Source organism: Notechis scutatus, chromosome Z (genome assembly GCF_049901735.1).
Source record: "Notechis scutatus isolate UNSWTSFEM ecotype Mainland chromosome Z, rNotScu1.2, whole genome shotgun sequence".
Taxonomy (NCBI): domain Eukaryota; kingdom Metazoa; phylum Chordata; class Lepidosauria; order Squamata; family Elapidae; genus Notechis; species Notechis scutatus.
The window spans coordinates 123,561,649-123,581,879 of record NC_142025.1 but is presented as its reverse complement, the minus strand read 5'-3'; the positions used below and the strand labels follow the sequence as shown (position 1 = coordinate 123,581,879).

The 20,231-nt window shown below is 38.5% G+C and overlaps 1 protein-coding gene and 1 long non-coding RNA gene across 2 annotated transcripts in view; one reads left to right on the top strand and one right to left on the bottom strand.

Annotated features, from left to right (window-relative positions):
* Positions 1 to 20,231, bottom strand: part of LOC148129224 (uncharacterized) — a 102,657-nt gene that overhangs the window by 62,817 nt on the left and 19,609 nt on the right. The gene's annotated exons all lie outside the window — the stretch shown is intronic.
* LOC148129225 (vomeronasal type-2 receptor 26-like) lies at positions 13,428 to 18,378 on the top strand (the record flags this gene model as incomplete). Its single annotated transcript, XM_087947238.1, has 4 exons — positions 13,428 to 13,619; positions 13,958 to 14,812; positions 17,084 to 17,210; positions 17,454 to 18,378. Coding segments are annotated over 4 exons (2,070 nt in total), but the record flags the coding sequence as incomplete, so codon positions are not given.

Sequence of the window (20,231 nt, the reverse complement as noted above, 5' to 3'; positions counted from 1 at the left end):
ATAATTATAAATTGGATAAATATAGAGAAAAATAATAATAATAATGAAATTGAGTAAGAGTAAAGAGAAATAAGGAGAAATTTGATAAGAGATATTTGTATGTTCATATGGAAATGGTCTAAAATAGAATTATGTTGTATAAAATAATGTTTTATTTGACTTGTAAAATTTATAATGGAAAGAGGTTTATGTATTTAATGGTTAATGATGGTTTGTTTGTCTTTAAAATTAATAAAATTTGTTTAAAAAAAAAAAGAACAAGCACTACAAACTAATCAGTGGTGGGATTCAAATTTTTTACTGCCAATTCTGTGGGCATGGCTTGGTGGGTGTGGCTTAGTGGTCATGTGACTGGGTGGACATGGCTGGGTAGTCATGTGACTGGGGGGGCGTGACTAACTCCACATCACTCTTGTCAAGGGGTGCCTTACCTTGCCCGGCTTGCCTGGCCTCCTGAGCTCTTCTGGTCTTTGTCTATTAATCTGTCTACTGCTACAGTGTCTGGTAGATTATCTAATGCCTGCCTGTCCTTCTGAATCTGGAACTCTCAGAGATTCTTAGCTCTATTATTCTTCACAGTCTTCTGTGGAAACTCCTTGATGACTGGCTAGAGAATTCTGGGAGTTAAAATCCTTACATCTTTCAGCTGAGCGACACTGATCTAGCCCTTGGGTTCCATCTAGTGTGGTAAATCCCTGCTACTGTAGATCTGGTGCTTAGTGCCTGTTCTTGTGCTGTTATGATCAGTGATCAGTGCTGCCTTTTATGCACACACACTTCATGAGTAATTATAAAAATGATGATTTCTCATTCATTTCCTTACTAATAGTAGAAATAAAATAATCAGCCAAAAATGTAACCTAAAGTTGGATCCCAAAATGAGATGTATACTAAATGTAGACTGCTTTTTAGCTACATATCTTCCCAGCAAACACCAAATTTTGAAGCTCCAGGTAAAGAAGATTCATTTTAGGAGGAGTAATCACAGTTTGCATGTTGAAGTTTCCAAAAGGAATGTTGGAAAATTCTGTATTTTAAAGAACATTTGAAGGAGGTGTGCAAAATAGTTGTTTGTGAAGCAACTGATCAACACTGAGGGTAAGCCACTAATATATGAAAATAAGAGCAAACTCCACTCCCTTCTAGTACTGATGATATTACCTAGTTTGGTAATGAAACATCTGCATCTATGGTTCATATTGCTTTAATCACTATTTGTTAAGGAAACCACAACTAATTTATTTAATTGCACCAGACTCTAAATAAATCAGGAATGGAAAATCCTAAGCTATAGTGTAGACTCATGCTTCTCAACTTTGGCAATTTTAAGGTGCATGGACTTCAATTCCCAGAATTCTCAAGGTATCATGTAGTTCACCCATCTTAAACTTGCCAAGACTGAAAAATGCTGATCTTCAGAGAGGGATATTTCCATTCCTCTTTTACTGGTTCTTACTTACTTATAAGCAATCATAATGCAAAATCCTCACTTCCATCCCATTCCCTCACTAACCTAATTTCCAGCTCCATTCTCCTCCATGCAGGGCAACCAAAGAAGACTATGTGACTATCAGTTTAAAAAGGGTTCAATCAGACCTTCCAAAAAAGAAGCTGGAGCTTCTTTTTTTGAAGAGCTTCTTCTTCTTCTTTTTTTTTTTTGAAGAACTTCATTTTTTGAAATGGGGTGGAAATGAGACTTTGCATTATAATGCAAAATCCTCACTTCTATCCCATCCAAGAGAAAAGATAATGCCATATCCTCATTTCTACCCCATTTCAAAATAATGATAATGCAAAATCCATTCCAGAACACACATCAATCCCTCTCTAACTTGCTTTCCAGCACTCTTCTCCTCCATGCAGGGCAACAAAAAAAGACCGTGTGACTACTAGTTCAATCAGACTTCTGACATCTCCAGGGAATAAAGTTCTTAGCTCTGACTGAACTGACTGATTAGTCTTCCAGCTGCTGGGGCTGCTGGTCCATTTGCAAGGACAAAGTCGAAACCGTTTCACTTTTAATATGTAAATGCAGCAAAATTGCACAAACTGATTACAAAGCTAGACACGACTAAATTGCTAAATTAATCAACTTTTCGGTCTGTAAAAAATATGACTTACCTGTATTTGAAAAATCATGGGAACATAAAGTGAAAAAAGTTATTAAAAATGAGAAGGTGAAGATCTTGTGGGACTTTTGAATATAGACAGATCGCCATTTGGAACACAACATGCCAGATATTACAGTTGTCGAAAACTGAAAAGTACAATTTATTGATATTTCAGTACCAGGAGATGCCAGAGTCCAAGAAAAAGAACTAAAAAAAAAATGAAATATCACAACCTGGCCATCGAAACTATGCAATTATGAATGAAACATGTAACAGTGATACCCATTGTCATTGGGGCACTTGGCACCATGTTCAAGAATTTTACAAAATACATCAAGAAATTCCAGCTTCCTGCAATATCACCAGCGGAATTGCAAAAACCTGCTACTCAGAACATCGTACATCTTTAAAAGGTACTTAGTTGATACCTGGGATGCTGGCAGCAACCCCTATCAACCATTAGCCCCAGCCAGTGGTATTTGTGATGCATTTTTGAATGTTTAATTGACTGAATTTCATGGTTAATGAATAAAGTATATTTATTTATTTAATTTATTTAATTTATATTGCTGTCTATTCGCCCACGGTGACTCAAAGCAGCTTACACAGATTAAAACCATATTTAAAATAAAAAAACAATCTAACAAAAAGAATCAAATAAATTAATAAAGTACAATAGAACAAAATCTGGAAAAAAATAAAATAGATAAAAAATCATAATCATAATTGGAATTAAGCTAAAATGTAGGGGAGGCTGGTTTTTTTATATTGATGAGTGTGGCACTTTTTTTACTTCTTAAATAATGTAAATATGAACTATGGTTTCTGGAATGCTAATGAATAAAGGGGTGTTTAAATTGTACATTTAAAGCTAAATGTGGCTTGGTTGACAATTGCGAAATGGATGAACTTATTTTATAATGAAATAAATGTTTTTTATCTTAAATTCAATCCTGAACACCGAGATCTTCACTAAATTCTTATTTATTGTTGTTTACAAATGGCAGAGAGAAAATAAAGAAAAAGAAAAAGACATTTATTTGTAAAAGTAAATTACTATTTGTTTTGTAATGTCCCCTTTATTTATTTATTAAATTTTTATAACACACCTCCTCATGTAGTGATTCTGAGCAGTGTTCATAATAAAAGGTACTATATAGGAAGTCTTTGACTATGACCACAATTGAGCCCAAAATCTATGTTGTGAAGCAAGATAATTTTAAGTGAGATTTGCCTAATTTTACAACCTTTCTTGCCACAACTGTTAAATGAATTGCTGCAGTTGTTAAGTAAGGAATTTCAGTTTTTAAGTGAATTTGGTTTTCCCATTGACTTTGCTTGTCAGAAGGTCCCAAAGATGATCACATGGCCCCAGGACACAGCATCATAAATATGAGCCAGCTGCCAAGCATCCAAATTTCAATTGCATGACCATTGGGATTCTGCAATAGTCATAATGTGAAAAACAGCCATAAGTTACTTTCTTCAGTGCCTTTGTAACTTTGAATAGTTACCAGTTCAAAAGTTACCAATGATTGTAAGTAAGTACTAGCTATATACAGTACAAATAGTTTTCAATGTACAACCACAATTTAGCCCAACATGGAAATATTTAAATGCATGCTTGGATTATTCTAGGAATTGAGTCATTTGCTTGGGTAATCCCAAGCACCCATGGTGAGCATAATTGTCACATAGGGAACATTTGGTGGAATTTTCATTATCCTTTAGAGTTTCTTTACATATAAGGCATGTGCCGGAGTCTTGTGGTTCATTGGTGGGGATTTCTTTCTCTTTGGGTTGTTGTTTGGCATTGCATTTTTTCCTGGCATGGAAGGTTTGTTGAGATGGTACGTTCATAAAATTGTTCAATCAAACAAGATATTTGGGTAATCAATATAGCCAATATCACACTAATTAATAAAATACAATAATCACACTAGTCAAATAATAATACAATAATACAATAAAATTAGAGAAGATAAAACAGTAAAATAAAATGGCATATGGTAAAAAATAATGCAAGATATATAATGAAATGAATCCTAGAGATAGGAAACAGTAGGCACTTAAGTGAATTAATTACTTTTAAATATAAACTCAATTTGTGGTGTATAACACATCCTATCAACTTAACAGTTAAAGTGACTAGATATATATTTGTGTCCTGAACAAAATAGAATTATTTTTTGTTTGTTTCTTTGAAAACTAGTATGTCGTTTTTGTGAATCAATATCTCTATGTATTGAGCCCTTGATGAGCTGCCATATAATGGACAAGTGATTCGGACATCTGAAGTAGTCAGGTATCTTTAACTACACATAATGACACTCTAGCAATGCTCATAGCTTAATGGAAAGAATCCATTTGTTGCCACAGAGTGAAACTATTTTTAAAATGGCTTGAACATGGTTTTAGGTGAAATCTCCTTAAACTTAAATTTACATTTGCCTCCCTGAAAGAAATTAAACAGGGAACAGAAAGTCATTCTTTTAGCATAGACTTTCTGCCTAACCAGCTAACTAGTTATGGTAATACAAGTAAAGGAATATGATTGCAGATTAAGCAGAAAAATCACCCTTTCACTGTTGATAGCATTTATGTGCTGTAGGGCAGCGTGTAAATTTAACAAATAAAATAAATAAAAATAATTAAAAGGGGGAAGGAGATATTATCTTTATAAAAATTATATAACCTATATAAATAAAAGAGGAAAATAATATGACACAGAAAACTGACTTGTAATTAGATTGCAGGTTCCTAAGAGGGAATTTATTTATAAGTGGCATCATGCACAGTTCGACTTAATAATTGCACAGAAACATTTTCCCCACATTGTTGACTTATGGACAAAAAAAGGGTTAGGGCTAACATTAAGTTAATAAGCATTTTTGTGGCAAGAGTTGAGTGAGCGAATTATCAGCAAATCTTTAATTCAAATCATTAAGGAGAAGGTGTGGTTCTAGTCTTTCCACAACCACAGCTGAATGATTTGAGGCATCTTCTCACTCTAGAAACGAGGAAATAACAAATCACTTCTGAAAAACTTTGCAAGAAAACGTCTCCAGGCAGACTCTCAGAATTGACCACAATTCAATGGAAACAAGAAAAAAAGGAACAGTTAAACAAGTGTTTCTTCAACCCAGCAAGTTTTATGAGGTGTGGATTTCAACTCCCAACTTCAGCATGCTGGTTGGGGAAATAACAGAATAACTTGGGAGGTATTCTAATCCAACCCCCTTTACTCGGGAAACCCTACACCAGTTCAGACAAATGGTTGTCCAATCGCTTCTTTAAAATGTCTCGTGTTGGAGGATCCAGAATTTCTGGAGCAAGCCATTCCACCCATTAATTGTTCTAACTGTCAGGAAATTTCTCCTTAATTCTAAATTGGTTCTCTCCTTAATTAGTTTCCATCCATTGCTTCTTATCCTGCCTTCAGGTGCTTTGGAGAATAGGTTGAATGCCTCTTCTTTGTAGAAGGCCCTAAGATATTGGAAGACTGCTTGCAACTGTTCTTCATATATTTTAGCCTCCAATTCCCTAATCATCTTTGTTGCACTTCTCTGCACTCTCTCTATACTCTCCACATCTTTTTATATTGTGGCAACCAAAATTGGATGCTCTTTTTAAAATTTATACTCTTTTTAAAATTTAAAACAAAAGAAAATGGGGAAATGGGACACTTAGTTTTGAAGAGCTTGTGAAAAGTTAGGGTATATATACCTGATAAAATAAACACTTCCAACCTGTAAGCTCTTCATGTGAAAGAATTCCAATTCCTCTTTCCATCTGTAATGGGAAATGTCCTTTTGGCAATAGTAAGGTAAAAATAGAAGGGACATTATCCTGCTGCTATGACTTTAGACAGTGTCCAGAAGGGAAGATAACTTACCAAATGGGTAAGGAAAGGAATATATTGAATATATGGATGATTTAATAATATAAATGGGGTTGAATTTTTAATCGGTATTATGGTGATTGAAAATCTTGAGCTATCTAATCCTTAATAAATAACTGTAAAATGGATGGAATTGTTTTGTGGTGTAATAAATGTTTCTTTCTTGAGCTACATACTAAAAAGTGAAATCTCCTTTAAATTGCTACTTATTGTTTTTTATAAATGGCAGAAGAAAAATAAAGAAAAAAGAACAAAAAATAAAAATAGCAGTGGTTTGTAAAAGTAGATTAGTATTTGATTTTAACTTCCATTTGTTGATTTATTCCATACTAAATTACAAAGATAGAAACTAAATGGCAAAATAGGATAACAGACAGTGCACTTCAATTAAATATCATATTGTGTCATGTCAAGACAGACCATTTTCTGTCATATAACGTGATGTAGTAGGATCCCCTCTAAGATATGATCCCCAGGACATTAGACTTTCTGGTCTTTTAAGGGCCTTCCAGAAGGATGACTTGATTGGGGCCAGCCACATCTTGAGAGCAAGAATGATCTCTGTTAAGTCTGGGCAGTGGGTCCCAAGGAGAGACGAGACTCGAAATAGTAACAACAGCTCTTTATTAGGAAATCAGATACTGAGACGAAAACCCTAGCCGTGGCAGCTCTTTTTATAGAGCTGGCTGCGAATAGGCAGCCTATGACAAGCTTTTGAGCTTGCCGCGCTTGGTTTTACCCAATCGCGGCAACCTGTAAAAGAACCAATCAGGATTGCTATATATCGTCCAATTGCGGCCCGGCTTTTCCGGACCAATCAGAATGCAGGCCTACAAGCCTGCTAGTATGGAACACCCCTCCCCTCTTGGTTCCGTCCAAGGGGCGGGGTGACGTAGTCACGCAAGTAGGTGGGTCTTCGTACCTGCCTACTAGACTTGCACAGTTCACAATGTCTCTGTTCACCATCGGGTTCGGACGGGCTCTCTCAAGCTACTGTGTGGAACTGTCTGGAAGGGCGAGCCTGTCCTATAGCTGCGACTCCCACCTGGGGATTCCGGGTCGGTTGAGTCGTTTGCTCTGCTGCTCCTGCCTGGGTTCTCTGGGCTGGTAGAGCTTGTCCGGCTGCTGCTTCCAGACGAAGTACCCGTCTGCCACGACTCCCTTCTGGCTGGTAAGTATTGTTGGTTTTTATTTAATGTTTTTGGGGGGTGTTCTGCTTGCACAGGTGTTTGTTCTTTTTCCGAACCTGGGGTTTCCCCCCCCCTCTGATTTCTTGGTTGGAGTCTATGAGGGGGAAAGTGGCCAGTCTGGATCTTAGCTGGTCAATATGACGTTTCCATGACCTCCCATTGGTGGTCTTGAGCCGGTAGGAGCAGGGGCCTGTGATTTGGGTGATTTTTGCAGGGATCCAAAGTGGGTCCCCTGTAAAATTTTTGGCAAAAACAGTTTCTCCTACCTTGAAGGCATGGTGCTTGCTGCTGGAACCGAGGGGTTTTTCTGGAGTGTAGGCAGGGTGCAGGCGGTCCAGAGGTGACCTGAGTCTTCTGCCCATTAGCAGTTCTGCTGGGGTCTTGTTGGTGGTGGTGTTTGGTGTGATGTGATGTAAGAGAAGCATCTTGGTGACTTTCTCGTGGATGTTGCCATGTTCCATTTTTTGTAGAGTTTTTTTTTTGTAAATTGAACCATGCGTTCAGCTCTACCATTCGCCGCCGGGTGAGCTGGCGAAGTCAATGCGTGTCAGATGCCGCGGTCTGCCAAGTATTGTTCAAAAGCCAAGGTGGTAAATTGTGGGCCATTGTCAGATACTATAACATCTGGCAGACTGTGCGTGGCGAAAAGTCTATTTAATTTCTTGATGACAGCTTCCGTGGTGGTTGTCTTCATTTTGCTCACCTCGAGCCAGTTCGAATAAGCATCAACTGTGATTAAGAAGGTATGCCCCTTGGTCGGCCCTGCAAAGTCAATATGGATGCGCGACCAAGGGCCTCTGGGTGTCTCCCATTCTAATGGTGGGGCTTTTGGGGGAGTCGAGTGAGTCTCTTGGCATCTGTTACAAGCGGCGACCCAGGTTTCAATTTGTTTGTCCATGCCTGACGACCCAGGTTTCAATTTGTTTGTCCATGCCTGGCCACCAAGCATACTCCTGGCCAGGGCTTTCATGCACACAATACCAGGGTGCCCTTCATGCAGCAAGTCTAAAACTTTTTTCTGTAGTGTCTCTGGTATTACTTCCCGGTCTTCCCACAACACGCAACCTCTTTGCGAAAAGAGTTCAGTTTGCCGGTTTTTAAACGGTTTAAAAAGTTCGTTTGGCTCGGTTTCTGGCCATCCCCTCTCCACCCAGCTGAGAACTCGCGCCAAGCGTTTGTCCTTTTTAGTTTCGTGTGCAATGTCTTGCGCGGTTACTGGCGGCATGGGTATCGTTTCGATTTGCAAAACTGGTAATGTGGGTGCTGGGTCATCTTGCAAGTCTGGCAAGGGGGAGCGGTTTAAAGCATTGGTGTGCGAGATAGTCTTGCCCGGGCAATGGATCAATTTGTAATTATAAGCGGCAAGAAATTCAGACCATCTTGTCATTCTAGGTGACAGGATGTGTGGAGTGGGTTTGTCACCCACCAATATGCCAAGTAGGGGCTTATGGTCTGTAATAATAGAAAATGTCCTACCATAAATGTATTCGTGGAATCTTTTTACTGCGGAAACGATGGCGAGGGCTTCTTTGTCCAGCTGGCTATAGTTCCTCTCTGGCTTGGACAAGGTTCTGGAAAAGAATGCAATGTGGGCTTCTGTTCCATTCGGCAAAACGTGGCTCAGGATGGCACCAACCCCGAAAGGCGGTGCGTCGCAAGTAACAGTCAGTGGTAGTGTTTCATTATATTGAATGAGGACTGCGTCTGAAGTCAAAAGGTTCTTTATTTGGTGAAAAGCATGCTCTTCTCACCATCCCCATATCCAGGAAGCCTTTTTATCAAGGAGTCTATGCAGGGGTTCCGCGACAGTAGCTTTCTGGGGTAGGAAAATGTTATAGAAATGAATGAGTCTGAGGAAGGCTTGGAGGTCTATTTTGTTTTTTGGTCTGGGGGTGTTTTTGATGGCTTTCAATTTTTTGTCTGTGGGGTGAATTCCTTGTTTGTCAAGGAGGTATCCAAGAAATTCAACCCTTTCAGTACATAATTGGCACTTTTCCTTTTTCACCTTGACGCCAGCATCTTTGAATTTCTGTAGGACCGCCCTCAGTCATTTTTCTAATTGTTTTTTGGTAGGGGCTGCTACTAAAACGTCATCGAAATAGGGCACGACTCCTTTAATTCCCTGCAGCAATCTCTCCATTAGGCTTTGAAAAATCCCTGGTGAGACGCTGACCCCAAATTGGAGCCGGTTACATTTGAACGCCCCTCTATGTGTCACTATTGTTTGGGCTTTGGCAGTTTCAGCATCGACTGGCAGTTGTTGATAAGTTTGAGCCAGGTCGAGCTTTGCAAAGATTCTGCCACCCCCTAGTGAGTGTAGGAGATGTTGGACTACCGGCACCGGGTAGGCGCTCTGCTGCAATGCATGGTTGAGGGTGGCCTTGTAGTCTCCACAAATTCTCAGGGAGCCATCTGGTTTGATGGGGGTGACAATTGGGGTCTCCCAATGAGCATGATCAATGGGCTCTAACATGCCTTGCTCTATTAGTTTGTCTAATTGTTCGTCTATTTTAGGCTTGAGTGCAAAAGGCACTCAGCGCAGTTTGAGATGGATGGGAGCGATGTCAGAGCTAAGATTAAAGGAGATAGGGGACCCCTTGTACTTGCCTAGATGTTCACTGAAGACTTCTTGGAAGTCCCGAATGAGCGTCGCTTCCCAGTCTTCGTCTTCTGTGTGGTTGATGCCTGCCATCTCGATCCCCAACGGTGCGAACCACTGCTACCCGAGTAGGCTGGGTTGGTCTTTATCAACGATCGTGAGTGGTGGTATGGTTTTTGAAAGAAACTTTAAAATGTCCAGTGTCAGCGACCGGAATGCGGTTACCTTGATAGTCTCTCAATATTAGTTTCTGGTCGCTTAACTCTTGGTGGCGGATGCTGGGAATTAGTCATTTTATGGTCCTCCAGGAGACCATAGAGAGGGAGGAGCCGGAGTCTACCTCCATGGTGCAAGGTTGATTCTCGATGGTGACCTCTACACGTATCTTTCGTGCGTCTAATGATGAAGCGTGGCCGATGATGACTGTTTGGTGTGTTTCTTCTCTTCTGGATACATCGATGAATTTCCTGGGTCAGCTGTCCCGGTTCCATCTGCTGTCATTTTGGCGGTCCCGGTTTATGGTGGGGGTACCATCTATTATTCTTGGGCTGTTTCCCCGTCGTCGGGGGCTGGAATTTCATTTGTTGCGGCATACTTTGGCAATATGCCCTCGTTTTTCGCAAAAATGGCAAACAGCATCCAGGAACTTGCATTCGGAACGCGGGTGATTTCCTCCGCAGCCGGCACATTGGTAACTTGACTTATGACTGCGCCGGTCTCGCCGCTCGCGTTCCGACTGTAGTCTGTGAATTTCTTCCTCTTCACTGTCAGAAGGGGATTCGATGTCGCCATGGTGGGTGGATGCTGCGTGTTTTTCTGATGCGGTTGCCGTCTCGCTGATGGGTTGGCGGTCGGTTCCATTTGAATGCCGCATTCGCGCCACTGACTTACGGGTGGCCTCGGCTGCGGTGGCTTCGGCTACAGCGTCGGCTTAGGGAGATGTCCCCTTTAGCCATCAGCCTGCTTTGGAAAGTTGGGTCTTTCAGGCCAAGGACGACTCGGTCACGCATGGCCTCGTCTAGATTGGCGAATCCGCACAAGTCTCCTAGGTCCCTCAGGTCGGCTACGAACTCTCCGATGCTCTCGCCCTTGTGCTGATCCCTCTGGTAAAAGTCATGCCGACGGATGAGAGTCGGCACCGCCGTGGCGTAGTGGTTCCAGAGGATGGGAGCTAGGGTATCCCAATCCATCGTCTTGATGTCTGCGGGCTTCGCGAGTGCCTTGGCCATTTTAAAAACAGCAGGTCCGCAGTGTGTTAGAAAGACCGCTCGCTTCTTGCTGCCGGTGGCGTCCTTCTGGTTGTTTGATTCCAAGAACATTTGGAAATGATCAATGTAGGACTCCCAGTCCTCGCTGGCCAGATTGAATGGTGCGGGTGGCACGGCGCTGCTGGCCATTTTGCTGGTCGTCTATGCGCTTTCTGCCATGTGCTATTCAGATCTGTTGTCTCAGTATCCCACCTTCGTCGCCAGTGTTAACTCTGGGCGGTGGGCCCCAAGGAGAGACGAGACTCGAAATAGTAACAACAGCCCTTTATTAGGAAATCAGATACTGAGACGAAAACCCTAGCCGTGGCAGCTCTTTTTATAGAGCTGGCTGCGAATAGGCAGCCTATGACAAGCTTTTGAGCTTGCCACGCTTGGTTTTACCCAATCACGGCAACCTGTAAAAGAACCAATCAGGATTGCTATATATCGTCCAATCGCGGCCCGGCTTTTCCGGACCAATCAGAATGCAGGCCTACAAGCCTGCTAGTATGGAACAATCTCCAAGATAAGGCCAGGGCAGAAAGTGCTTTCCTGCTAGGTCCCACCTAACAAAATGCACAGGTTTATGGGATATGGGATCAGTAAATTCTTCTAAAGCTTAAGTAATTGTTACAGTACCACTTTATAAGGTAGATCCTGTATTTAACAAAGGAGAGAACACTATGACCTCAACAGACATGTTTCTTTTTCTTTCTAATTGTATTTTTCTTTCTTCTTCATGGATATAACCTCCCACTGCACCATTTTCTACTTTGTGTATTAATTTCAAAGGTTCATAGCAGTGTTGCAGTGAGTACTGAGATGTGGTAAACATGCTTCCTTCTGATATTCTTCAAAGACAGTACTTTTGGAAAAAATAATAGTACTGATTACTAATTAAGTATAGTCAGTTTCCCTTCTACTCTATCTCTAAAGGGAATTTCAGTAGGCACTGACAAAATTATGACCCTAAGATTAAGACATTACATAGCATTCACATCTGTTCAGAAATATAAAGAACTGACTGCATGGAGAAAAAGAAGGATTTGTGTTTGATCTGTGATACATCCTTGTCTTAATTCCAGATAACCTTCATTGTATTATCTTTAATAACGTAAATGAGTGCCCAACCCATGGCTTTGGTTGAATGGTAACATAGCAGTTGTTCTTTAATGTCTATAATGACTATATATTACACTGAGTTGGTTATGATCAGGACCGTAGTTTTATCTTTTTTTCCTACCCTGTTAATTTCTCCTATTTACAATTGCAAGCTCAGTAGTCCTCTTCCAGTCATTCACAAGTATTATCAGTCTGGAGACTTAATCATTGCTGCAATTATTTATCAAGTCTTCTTTCTTTCAAATGAGATCACTTTCCAAAGCCTTCCTTCTCATGAAGTACTTGATCAGTACATGTAAGTATCCCCCTGTTACTACTCCTCCAGCTTCTCTTCTTATTTTCCTTATTTCTGCCTATACTGTATTATCTATGTTCCATTTTTCTGTTGAAACATTTCAGTTGCTAGTGGTCAGTATGCTAATCCAGTGTCCATGGTTAGCCATTTTTACTTCCATAACTGGGAGAAAATCAGCTTGTTCAATCACTGGAGGTTAAATTGAGACAAATCAACTTTCTAGGACACTAAAAAGATTGAAAAATTCAAAACTTGGAGATCTCCTCAGTATAATCCCAAACTTCTTCACATTTCATCTCAACCAAAAATAAAAACACTAAGCCCTCTGATGTGTTTGAGAAACTTTTCTAGTTTTTACAATTCTATGGTGGAAAAATGGAACTGACTTCCTGCTCTTAGAAAAAATTGGGCAAAATATAGACAAAACTGAAATCAAATACTACCTTAGCATCCAAATTCATTCTGGAAGAGATATTTTATCATGAATTTAAAATCTTAAGTACAGAAGAAGAATCTTAAATACAGAAGAAAGCAGGGTACAAATGCTTTCTCAGTTCGATTTTAGCTTACTGCTCCACCCTATCTATGATTCCCTATCATATAATCAAATTATGGTTTTCCAGATATTCGTTTTTGTGTGTAAGTATATATGAATGCATGTGCAAACACACATATATGCACACACTAAGTATATATGTATTGTGTATATGTGTCTGTATGACAGACAGTAGATATCTTCAGACAGTAGATATTTTAAATCTGTGTGTGTATATATGTATATACACACACATATATTTAAAATATTTACTGTCCGAATCTAAAGCATAAGTATATTCATTCAGTTTGTAATTCTCCCGCGAAGGTTCCTCACCCAAAATTACCAACACACTTTGGCTCTGGCATTTGCTGTAAAGGACATCAATGAAAATTCTGGGATTTTGTCCAATGTTAGCCTTGGTTTCCACATTGCTACCAACTATCTTGAGGATTATACAACTTACCTTTTAGCAATGGAATTTCTATCTACAAAAGATAAATTTATCCCAAATTACAAATGTGATGACCAGACAAATATGGTGGCCATCATTGGAGGACCCCAGACTAAAACCTGTCTCAATATGGCAACCACTCTGTGCAACTATAAATTTCCCCAGGTGAGTAAAATATGGAACAAGATGGAAAGTCCACAAGTGTATTATTTTCAAATGTTGAGTCCTGATAATCACTCTTATGAAAAGGATTCTGGAAGCAAAAAATATGCGTTATTTAATTATGAGGAAGTTAGTAGATATGAAGATTATGAAGAATGGATTCTACTTTTTGCTTGATGAGCAGTACTAAATTTGCAGACATTATTTGGTAAAAATTTCATTTTTAGGAACTTGCCTGGAACACCCACTCAGGCCCAGTTAGTACATAAAGTTATATGCATTAGTCCTTTATATATTTTTTTCTAAAAAACCTCTGGTTCTTCTGTCTTTTCCCCACTTAGATCACATTTGGATCACCACCCTTGACATATAATGACAATTCAGCACTTTTTGTAAAATGGATGTTCCCTGATGAGATCCACCAATTTAAAGGAATCCTGTACTTACTGTTGCATTTTGGATGGATCTGGGTTGGAATGATTTCTCAGTTTGAGGAATATAGAGAGAGGTTCATTCGAAAGAGTCTTTCCATGTTTTCAGAGAGAGGAATCTGCTTTGACTTTACAGAATGTCTTCCCCAAATGATGTATGGTAATGAAGCTGCTGAAATGGTGGAAGAAGCAGATAAATTATATAGAATAATCATGGGGAGTACAGTCATTGCTGTGATCTTGAATGCTGAAAACACAGTGCCATTGAGGATGATGCTCTCTCTTTTAGATTCTGATGATATTCCAAAGGAGAGAAAAGCCAAAGTTTGGATCATGTCAGCTCAAATGGAATTCACCTCTATTCTAATGCAAAGACCATTCCCCCTAGATTTTCTCCATGGTGCAATTTCCTTTGCACTTCATTCAAAAGAGCTAATAGGATTCAAACAATTTACGCAGATGAAAAACCCAATTTTTGAAAAAGACAATGGGTTTATTAGGGATTTCTGGAAAGATGTATTTGAATGCTCATTTTCTAGTGATATTTCAGAGGAGAATGCTGAAAGGATCTGCACTGGAGAAGAGAAGCTGGACACTCTTCCTAATTCTGTTTTTGAGACTACCATGGGTGGACTTAGTTACAGCATCTACAATGCAGTCTATGCTGTGGCACATGCTCTGAGGGCCTTGCATGCCTCCCAACTCAAAGATGGTCGAAAATTTGATCAGAGGAGGCAGGAGCATTTCATTCAATCAACGTGGCAGGTAACATTTGCTAATGCAAAATAAAGGATGATCAGGTATAAAAGTACTGGCTTTAAAAGACTGGAGATAGATGATGTGGTATCCCTCCCCCTCTGTTGAGAGAGAGCTGATCAATTTTGACATAGGGTCTCTTGGATCCCTCTTTCAAACCAGCAGTCTTCTCTTTCCAAAATGTGGACTTCGTTGTCTTCAAAATTTGTCTTTTAAATGCAGACTCTAGATATCCTCATGGGTTTACTTTCTCATGTTGTGCCATGTTTTATGAAAGAGTTGTTTTCTTTCCCCAATGAAGAAATCTCCACATATTTCACGGCATTGTACTGCATATACCACATTGTTTAGTTTGTAATCTGGATTTTTTTTTCTCATTTCCTTCTTTTTTGGACAGTTAAAAAATGAAAGAATATTTATTCATTGGTATTTCATATTTTTTATGAAATACCTCCCCTCATGGTCCATCCTTTTACATATAATTATTGGCTTTGTTATATGAAGAAAAGATTTTTTTAAAAAAAAAACTATCATTATTTTTCAAATATGATCTGAATGATCTGAATAACAAAGATCGTGCATGCAAAATTGGATGAAGTTTGAAAATAAAATGAAGATATTGAAAAAATTTAAATATATAACTTACGTTGTATATTCATGAACTGGGATAGAGCTTGGTAACAAGGTCAGCCAATGAATAGGCATGGTAACTAAATCAGCCAATGGGGACAGTTTGGAAACTGAAACTAGAAATAGCCTAGAATGGAAACTGAAACTAGAAGTAGCCTAGGCATGGTTCTATGTTAAGCTGTGTAGCACTGAAGCCATTGAGTTCTGAATCTGTCTATTGAAATGAACTGCTTCTCTCTTCTGCTTGTCTGCTGAACTAAAGTAAAAGAAAAACTAATTTGCTTGTGTGCTGAAGTTACTTGCAATATGTTTCTGTCTGAGTTTGCTGCATGTTGGAAAAATCTACAACTGGTTTATAAAATCTACTTATTATGTGTATAAGAGCTGTAAATAAACACAGCCATCTGTGTTTATTTTTCTGGAGCTGAATTAATGCTGCAAAACTCTGAATATGTACTTTATGTATGAAATAATATGTAAAGGATCTTATTTAATCTACAACCTGTATATTTAACAGTTTCAAATGTAAAAACTTTGTCAATCAATAGCATGAAGAAAATTTCAAATTTAAATGGTTCTCAATTATTTTTTATTTATTTGTTTTTCAATTAAAAACAGTGTAGATTGATGAAAAAAATGGCATTCCATTGACTGTAAGCAAAACAGAAGGAACTGAGATTTCTCCATATGATTTCAAGGAATCCAGTTAATATTTATATTACTTTGATTTTTCATTCAGCTCCACCATTTTTTGCAGCAAGTCTCTTTTAACAACAGTGCTGGAGAACAGGTTTCTTTTGGCCCCAATGGAGAATTTGAAACTGGGTTTGATGTTTTCAATTGGGTCACATTTCCAAACAAGTCCTTTCTAAGAGTCCAAATTGGAAGCATTGATCCCATGGCTCCCCCAGACAAGTTCCACACCATTTCTACCATGGATGCTGTTTGGCCCCTTGTATTTAACCAGGTGTGCCTCGTTTTTCAGTTTTTAAGAAATCGCGTATTCATTCATCCACAGAAATAAATGATTAAATGAATATCCAGACAACAACCTTTGGATTTAGCAGCCTCAATATTTTTTATATGTGATGTGAGTATAAGCTGCTAAAATATTAACGGGTGACTTAAAATTGAAATGCCCATAACCTTTTATTATCTCCAATGCAAAATCATCACAGTAATTGTAGTACTGGATTTTGCGATTAGTCAGTTGACCATATCAATGCATGAGCATTGAGTTCAATGCAATGACATTGAGATAAGCTAAAACAAAGCAATAATATAAATTGGTATATGATAAAATAGAATGCAAATATATATTAAAAATGAATATTTCAGATCAAAAACAGCAGGTGCTTGTTTCTCAAACTCAGCAAATTTATGAGGTGTGGACTTCAATTCCAAACTTCAACATACTGGCTGGGGAATTCTGGCAGTTGAAGTTCACACCTCTTCTACTTGCTTAAGATTGAGGAACAAATTAATTGAACTGAACTGAATTTTAATGAATTTAAAACAAAAGAAAATGGTGAAATTGGACATTAAGGACTGATGAGGATGGGAAGAGTTTGGGTATGTATAATTGATGAAATGGACATTCCCAACACATACATTCTTCATATGAATGAAATCTCACTTTATTTATAACAGACAATGCCTCTTTCCATCTGTAATGAGAAATGTCCTTCTGGCTCCAGCAAGGTAAAAATTGAAGGGCAATTATCCTGCTGCTATGACTGTAGACAATGTCCAGAAGGGAAGATAGCTGACCAAATGGGTAAGCAAAGGAATATGTTGAATGTATGGATAATTTAATAAATATAAATTTATTAAGTATAAGTATTATGGTGTCTGAAAATCTTATCTGATAGGTTGTATACTTTAGTGCATTTTGTATATTATTTTCAAAAAAAATAATATGAAGTCATAATATCTTAGTAAACAAAGTATGCTATTAATTCTTCATACTTAAAACCTATCATGGTTCTGTGAAGCAGTTTTATTCGTTCTTTTTCCTCAGACTTAGATGACTGTTTCCCATGTCCAGAGGATCAATATCCAAACAAGGGTCAAGATAATTGCCTTCAAAAAACTGTAACTTATTTAACTTTCCAAGAGCTGTTGGGTATTTCTTTGGTAATGATTGCAGTATCCTTTTCTGTCATCTCAGCTGCGGTCCTGGGAATCTTCATTAAACACCAGGACACTCCCATTGTCAAAGCCAACAACAGGAACCTCACCTACACACTTCTCATTGCTCTCCTGCTCTCCTTCCTTTGCACTCTGCTATTCATTGGGCAACCTGATCAAGTGAAATGTCTCTTGCAACAAACTACGTTTGGCATCACTTTCTCTATAGCTCTTTCTTGTATTTTGGGTAAAACAACCATAGTAGTTCTTGCTTTTATGGCCACAAAGCCAGGCTCCAAAATGAGGAAATGGGTGGGGAGAAGGATGGCCAACACTATTGTCCTATCTGTCTTCACGGTTCAGTTCACCATCTGTGTAGTGTGGTTGGCAATGTCTCCCCCATTTCCAGATTCAGACATGCACTCCATGGTTGAAGAAATTGTCCTGGAATGTAACGAAGGTTCAACCACAATGTTTTATACTGTCCTTGGCTTTATGGGGCTCTTGACCGCTGTCACTTTCACAGTGGCCTTCTTGGCTAGGAATTTACCTGACAGCTTCAACGAAGCCAAATTCATCACCTTCAGCATGTTGGTCTTTTGCAGTGTCTGGGTGTCATTTGTTCCCACCTATTTGAGCACCAAGGGAAAATACGTGGTTGCTGTGGAGATCTTCTCCATTTTGGCTTCAGCAGCTGGATTGCTGGGCTGCATTTTTTCTCCCAAGTGCTATATCATTATTCTGAGACCTGATTTGAATAACAAGGAGCAATTAATAAAAAAATAAAACTGATATTTATATCTTGAATGAAGATAAATTGGTTATTTTCCATATAATATAAAGGGTTTGGGTTTTGGGGGGTGCTTTGGGGATTCTGTGTTATTCCCTCATATCAGCATATCAATGTGACAAAAAAGACAATACCTTGATATATAGGGACACAGATATATATCGCTATTACACTCACTCTGTGAAACTATGACAGATAATTTAGCATGTCACTCTTACTTTGCATGAAGATTCCCATGAAAATAAGACAAACCAGGAAGTTAGACAGTACTGGAAAAATAAACATACAGAGAACCTGTGTGACTGCAAACTCTCATTTAACATTCAGACATTTTTCTCTTCTATAACAACTTTTTCATAATGTTCAGGATGTGTAGATAGGTATTGAGGTAGAGTCACACAAGAAGGCGACTTTCAAAGCATTAGCTTTGATAATATTTCCAAGTTAACTTTAGGACCTAGAGAGTTTCCATGAATCTTTTCTTTTTGAACTATTAGATCATTATTCTGAGCTCCAATAAGAATAAATGGGAATAGCTAATCAAGAAGATAATTGTGTTTAAAAATTGGTTTTTAATATTACAATGTTCAGTGGTCTCATACTTATTGAATTTGTGTCCTGGAACCCATAAGTCTCATAATATATTTGAGTAAAAAAAAATATTGCCAACCATCCTAATATTCTTCAGAAGTATGTTTTTTTAAAAAAAAATAGAGGAAAATAACCACTAATTTCTACTCTTCCAAATCTGGATGGTTGAGACCCAGATGTTGGTGTTATGGATAAGATGGTCGTCCAGAAATTGGGAAACAATCAATACTAGTCCCCCTTGAAGCATGATAGCATTCACAGTTATGTTGTTGTGGGAATTGAATAAAGAGTTTGGAAGAAGATTGTGATGGAGAATTACTTCTTAGCTTCCCTCATGTAACTGCCTTAAATTTTCCTTAAAGATATTGGTCTAATAGTGGTTTGATATCTGTGTTTTGTTTCTTACTTTCAATGAATTTCAAGAAGCCAAATCCCAAAATGTTTTAGAAGGCCTAAGTATTTTGCTGCATTTCTTAGAATGACAAAAATGTATAATCATAATTCTAATGAAAAAGAACTGGAAAAAATTATGAAATATCATGACCTGGATATCGAAACTAGGCAATTATTCAATGAAACATGTAACAGTGATACCCATTGTCATCGGGGTACTTGTTACAATGTCCAAGTTTTTTTGCAAAATACATCAAGAATTTGCAGCTTCCTGCTACAATGCCAGCAAGCTGCAAAAGATTGTGGTACTCAAAACAACATACATTTTAAGAAGATTCTTGTTGATACCTAGGATGCTGTAAGCAACCTGTATCAACCATTGGAGCCAGTCAGTCATATTTGTGATACATTTTTAAATGTTCAGTTGACTGAGTTCCATGTTTAAATAACAGTAACAGTAACAGTAACAGTAACTATAACTATAACTATAACTATAACTAACTATAACTATAACTATAACTATAACTATAACAGAATGATTATGTGAACCAAAGTACAGAAAAATTGCTGCAGGCTGTGAAAACAGAGAACATTATAAAAACAACAGAAGCAGAGGCAGAATATAAGGAAATACAGCTGGAAGATAGATTAAATTGATGGAAAACCAAAGCTTTGCATGGACAGCACTTGAAAAACATTGAAGGAAAATGTGATGACAGCTTGACATGGGCATGGCTTATTCTTCCATCAAGGAAGAAATGGCAGGTTTAATACTTGCTGCTCAAGAACAAGCACTACAAACTATTGAAGAGAGGGCTTGCTCGGCTTTGCTAGTGGCAGGATTCGCGATACTGCACGATCCCTGTGGTGCTAGCCATTTTGGTGCCTCCGATC